This window comes from Capra hircus, chromosome 5 (genome assembly GCF_001704415.2).
Source record: "Capra hircus breed San Clemente chromosome 5, ASM170441v1, whole genome shotgun sequence".
NCBI classification, from domain to species: Eukaryota; Metazoa; Chordata; class Mammalia; order Artiodactyla; family Bovidae; genus Capra; species Capra hircus.
In genome coordinates, this window is record NC_030812.1 from 43,821,454 (window position 1) to 43,827,744 (window position 6,291).

The 6,291-nt window shown below is 37.2% G+C and overlaps 1 protein-coding gene across 1 annotated transcript; it reads right to left on the minus strand.

Annotated features, from left to right (window-relative positions):
• LOC102186462 (lysozyme C-3-like) lies at positions 3,810 to 5,762 on the minus strand. Its single transcript, XM_018047959.1, has 2 exons — positions 5,552 to 5,762; positions 3,810 to 4,367 (listed from the first exon to the last, which is right to left on the minus strand). The coding sequence occupies exons 1-2, from the start codon at positions 5,745 to 5,747 to the stop codon at positions 4,189 to 4,191; spliced, it is 375 nt and encodes a 124-aa protein (XP_017903448.1). The 5' UTR covers positions 5,748 to 5,762; the 3' UTR covers positions 3,810 to 4,188.

Below are 6,291 nucleotides of genomic sequence, written 5' to 3' on the forward strand. Positions count from 1 at the left end.
GGTGATCACTAGAATCGGCCCCAAGGCATCCTGGGAGGAGTCAGGCTGGAGACCTTTTCAGCTGAGTGAGGACAGCAGTCAGATGAAAAGAGAAAGGGAGGTGAGGACGTGGAGTGGGTGAATATAGATATCTCACCCCAGAAGTGCTGCTGTAAAAGGGAGTCGAAAATGTTGTAGTTGGAGGGTTATATAGAGTCCACGGAGAGTTCTTTCTAAGCTGGAAGATTACCAGGGTGGTTCACACAGTGATGCGGATGATCCAGCAGAGAGGGAGAAACTCAGGATGCAGGAAACAGCCTAAGCTGGCGTGGTGAGAGGGCTGTGATGAAGACTGCATGTGGAGACACTGCCATTGGCAGGAGCAAGGCCCCTTCACCCCAGTGATAAAGGGGAAGGAAGGGAGGGTAGGTTCAGGGAAAGATGTGAACTCTCTTATGGTGGCCAGGAGGGGAGGGTTTTGTATGAGCTGCTTCTGTCAGTGTAAGGTGAGGCCAGGTCATCTACTGAGGGCAGAGTATGGAGGCTAGGAGCTGGCATGTGTGCTGGGACTTTGAAAAGAGAGAAGTAAATAGTGACAATCAGTTTGGAGAGTAGGGACAGCCACACAGAAGGACTGCCAAGAAGACATTAAGATGAGCAAGCCGACTTCAGGGCCCATTTGAGGTTTATGCTTACAAATTTAAACTGAAGGGAATTCCCTAGCAGTCTGGTGGTTAGGACTCCGCATTTTCACTGTTGCGGGTCGGGGTTCAGTCCCTGGTTGGGGAACTAATATCCCACAAGCTGTGCAGCTCAGCTAAAAAAAATTAAATGATATCTGTCAGCATTCCTATGGAGTTTTATTCAGCAATATCCATCTGATGGTGTACAGGTGAGGATGTTTGAATTACTGTGTCAGCTCATTTTTCCCCAAATATATACTTTTGTATTTCTTCAGAAAAACTAAATGGCTCTAAACAAAGACAGACAAGGTATGAATTGCAAAGCTTTTAATGAAAATGCTTTTTTTTTTTTATAGCAAGCATAACTTCACATTTGTTTAATAACAATTATTTCAATACTTGCAAACTCATCGGCCTCTGAATCTGTCATAATGCATGAATCTAAGCTAATAATATTAAGGAAATGCAACAGCTCACCAAATCCCCCTTTATATACCTTCATGATCAGCAAGATATATAAATGATCTTGTTTTGATTAAGAACTGAATATGCTGGAGATATATTTGATAATTAAGGTTTTAGGCAAATATTCACCAGCATTAGTTCTAATAGCAAACTCAAAAATGTTGTAGGCCTAGTATCAGACAAGTAGCATATTAATACATTTTAAGTCTCTTGAAAGACCGCAGCTCCTGCTTCTATAAAACCATTATTTGCTTGAAAGAATGATGGTATAAGCTTTCACTCAACTATTACTTTCTTAATGTGAAAAAGAGACAAAATGAGCTGAAGAATGTTAACTCCACAGTTACAGGGTGCAACCCTCAACATAACTGCTGATGTCATGGTCTCGACAATGACTTTTCCCTGCCACCCTATGGAGAAAGATGAAACAAATGGTACTTAGGCTAAAACATGGCTTCATTGTAATATACATACTTCAGATCCTTTGGGAGAACAAAGTAGTTTATCAGTACATGAAACAGAGTCTACGGACAGATCCAAGTATTGCTATTTATTAACTGGAGACATGTATACCAAGGACTTCACATCTCCCCCAAGCCTTCACTAGGGCACAGAATGCCGAACACAAATGGTGAGTCCCGTGTAGTCCACAACACAACTGCAGAGTGCATTCCACATTTACTTAATTCCAAAATAATTTCAAGATATGACAAGGAATTAGTAGAGCCTGTAAAACCTTAAAAACTCTAGAATCCCCTAAAATAAATTGAGGAGTAAAAGAATAAGATTCTGAATCACTGAAAATAGATTGTTTCTATGTAATAAATTATCTAGCATAAACCTAAAGCTATAATTTTCAGTTCTCAGTAGCATACTTGGGAATATTCCCTCACTTTTCTCATAAGTTGGATAAAAGAGTTCTCACCTGGGACTTTCCTGATGGTCCAGTTGTTAAGACTCCACCATTCCAATGCTGGGGTTGGGCGTTGATTCCTGGTAGTGGGGTCAGGGTCTAAAATCCCACCTGGCCTGAGGCATTGCCAAAAGCCCCCAGCTCCCCCCATCACCTTTTTTTTTTTTTTTTTTTTGCTCCATCACATGGCAAGTGGTTCCCTGACCAGTATCCCCTGTGTTGGGAGCAAAAAGGCTCAACCACTGGACACCAGGGAAGTCCCCAGCTCTCCTCTTTAATGCTTAACACATACCATGCTCTGTAACATGAACTTACATACTGTTGTAAGTCCCTTATACTTCAAACACAAACATACAAACAAACTCATAGAAAAAGAGGTCAGATATGTGGTTACCAGAAGTTAGAGGCTGAGGGGTGAGGGGTGAGGAATTAGACAAAGGCAGTCAAAGCTACTACAAACTTCTAGGAATAAGATAAATAAACACTGAGGATGTAATTTGGAATGTGATCAATACAGTTAACATTGCTATATGTTATAATGAAACTGTTGAGAGTAAAGCCTAAGAATTTTCATCACACATCAAGTTTTCTTATATTTCTTTAATTCTGCATCCATATGACATGAAGGATGTTCACTAAACATTGTGCCAATAATTTCATGATGTATGTAAGTCAAATCATTAGGCTATACTTCCTAAACTTCCACAATGCTGAATGTCGACTACATCTCAATAGAACTGGAAGGAGAAAACAAACGAACAAAAGCAACATACCATACTGTAATGCCCTGCTCGCTGGCAATCTTCTTTGCACATGCTACAGCTGTAGCTATGTCATTTTCCATTAATTATGAAAGTAATGTGGTGAGAAATGAAAACAACACTCACAGAAATTTCATTTAAGTTTATTCTCTTCGGTTGATGAAAGAACAACTAAATTCTCTTCGGTTGAGGAATAAACAGCTAAACTTGTTTTTTAAGAGTGAGTGTGTCTGTGAATGTTGGCAGAAAACTCTTTCTTTATTCCGTCCAATTTGGCGTGAAATAAAGCATTCTGTTTCTCATTTTCCAAAGTCATTGGAACCTTTGGAACTATTGAATATTGTGATAGAAGCTTCTTTTTCTTACTATGCACCACAAAAACAGAACAAAACAAACAAGCAGAAACTGGTCTAGCAGTTTTTTGCTTAGCAATTCTATTATTAGAAGTTTAACCTAAAGAAATAATAAGAGATGCACCCAAAGATGTGTGTACAAGACGTTTCAAAGCAATTAATAAAAGGAGAATTTATAGCCTAAGTCCTTAACAGTGTGAGTTGGATAGATAAATTATAGAATATTTATTTTGTGGAATTTATTCTTCTTGAAATATAATAAAGATTGGTATTTGTTGATACAAATAATTTTGTATAATAAAGAGCATATTGTAAAGCAGTAAATTTATTACAGTTTCTTTTTATGTGAAATACATTGCTTACATGTTCATAAGTGGGACGGATGTGTACATATTGGTGGCTTAGCTGGTAAAGAATCCACCTACCAAAAAAAAAAAAAATCCACCTACAGTGCAGGAGACCTGGGTTCAATCCTTGGGTTGGGAAAATCCCCTGGAGAAGGAACATATATATATCCACTCCAGTGTTCTGGCCTGAAGAATTCCATAGACAGTATAATCCATGGGCTCCCAGAATTGGACACAACTGAGCGACTTTCACTTCACAGATTATAACACAAAATATTTTTTAAAGTAAATTACCTGGTTACAAAAGATATTCTTAGACCAATCTTCTTTATTAGGAATTTTAATGTATAAAATTTTAACAATATAAATTCTGGATTGTTCTCCAATATTTTGTGCAGCTAAGATTGCACATGTTATCTCTATTTCAAAAGAAACTCAATAGAATATTTATTTCACTCCAATTAAACAAATGTGTAAATTAACCTGTATGTTAGCAAACAGCAACCTTTTAAGATACAAGTTCTTTAATTTCTTAGTTAAGAAATTAGGAGAAGGATAATAGAGAGTTTACAGAAGTTATGGTGGAATTTTTCTAGGTCCCTAATGAACTCTTCAGGACATTTTCATTTCTGCTGAATCTCTATTCTTATAGGTATAACCAGCTGTGGCCTGAGCCATCACTCAACATCATCTTGTCTTACTGCTGCGGGACACGTGACAGCCGTCAACTGCTTTGGGGGTTTTGCCATCATTACACCACCATTTTCTGTTGATCTGAAATATCCCATAATCAGTGTTTTCACTGCTAGGATTGTAGTTTGTAGCTTTTGTGTTATAACTGCTTTCCCATTTGGTCAAACACAACCCTGAATAAAAATATTTTTAGATTATAAACAGCAACACAACTAGACTTAGAGTTCATAGCCCAATTATTTCAATTTTAACTAATTCTACTTTAGTAATGACTTATTTATACGTATAAAGATGTATTTACTTGTGAAATATTTTAACACTTTTGTGTTAAAGGGCTGTTAAGAGAATTCTTTCATTGGCAAATCATTTGGTAATACCAATGAAATGATATATTTTTAAAAAATATTAAAAGATGCTCTTCTGCTCCCATCTCTCAAGTAAGATTGAGCCTAGAACAGAAAATCAACAGAATTGTTGAGTGGGTTTGGTTGTTTGATGCAGATGTATACACTAGTGGAAAAACACTTTTATTAGGGAAAATGAGGATTTTTGGGGAGAAAGAAAATTTCTTATGATACCTAAAGGTGAATTTGGGTATCAAATTTGAATCTAGACAATAAGAATCATTGAATAGGAAAGACCATGTCATCCATCCATCTAGCCATTGGCTCATTCATTCAAAAATAGTTATGGAGGGGAAATGTCTGAATTTTACCTGAAAAATAGTGATGTCATTGACAAATATGGACTAAAATATAGAGAGACTTTTCCTTAGGGAACATCTTGAATTCTATGTAAGAAAATGAAAAATAATTAATGAGCTAGAGTCAGAATAATAAAATGTCATTACATACCGCATTTCTGGGATCCTCAGATAGATGCTGATTGAAGGGAAATAGTTCTTAACTATCCCTGTTTTAAGAGTTCAATGTAAGTTTTAAAAAACCTTGCTGTTAAAAGCCCAACATCATGGGAGGGGGATTGAAAATGAGAAAAACACAGTCTTACTCAGGCTTGAAGAACCCAACTTCTAAACTGGAAATGGATAGAGTCAGACACCAAGTGCTTGAAAGAGATATCCCAGGTGCTGAAATGTATCTTGTAGTCAGCCTTCATGTGCCAGCTGGCGAACTCAGTGGTGCTAGAGGAGTACAAGACCAAACCTGGCATTGTATAGAATTTGAACTTTCCATGCCTCAATCCTTCAGCTTGTACATCTGATTCTAAAGGAACAAGTTGATGTAAGTGTACAAACCCTCTAAGAAAGAAAAAAGTAATTCACCCAAAGTCCCTTTCTTATTATTCATTCTCTATTAGCATCTGTTCCACATGGAGGGATGAAGAAGAGTTAACTTACAGTTTGCCAGGCTGACTCCCTTATAGCCATCCAATCCAAGCTTCTTCAGAGTTCTGGCAAGCTCACACCTCTGAAATTTCTTGCCCTGGACAGTGACAGAAAGGAGGAGAAGCCCCAGAATAAGGACAGCCCTCACGTTGACTGAGAAGCCAGACCTCCAGGCTGACCAGTGTGAGCTGGACTTGCTATGTAACATCTTTTCACTTCCCTCTTATCTCGCTGGTTTGGTCACTCCACCCTCTGAGATATGTGGAAAACAGAAAGAGCTTTCTGGTCCACTGACTTAAAAGTTTTCCTTTTTACGTTTGAAGAGAGATATTCTGATACTCCAAGAATTAATCTGCAAGAAAATAATGAAATGAGATTGCTTAAAGACATTGCTCAGAGAAAATTGGGATTAGCACTGCCAAAAGAGGAATTTCCTCCTATTTTATTATGAAGTTGAGCAAGTTTAAAGAAAAAAAACCTGAATAAACATTTTACTCAACTGAAAATGAGCTCCCATCTTTGATTAACATGCATTTACATTAAGTTGTTTTATATGTCTGCAGCATATTGTCTTTATCTTTTTCACTTAAAATTATTTTATATATACTTTTCACAAAAGAACATGACACACTGCCTATTCTGATCAGTATATAGCACAGCATCATGCTGCTCAGCCAGATTCTTATACTAAATACTTTTGCTGTCTCTTGTAAATTTGTAATTTATAAATCTATATCTTATTATAATCAGTA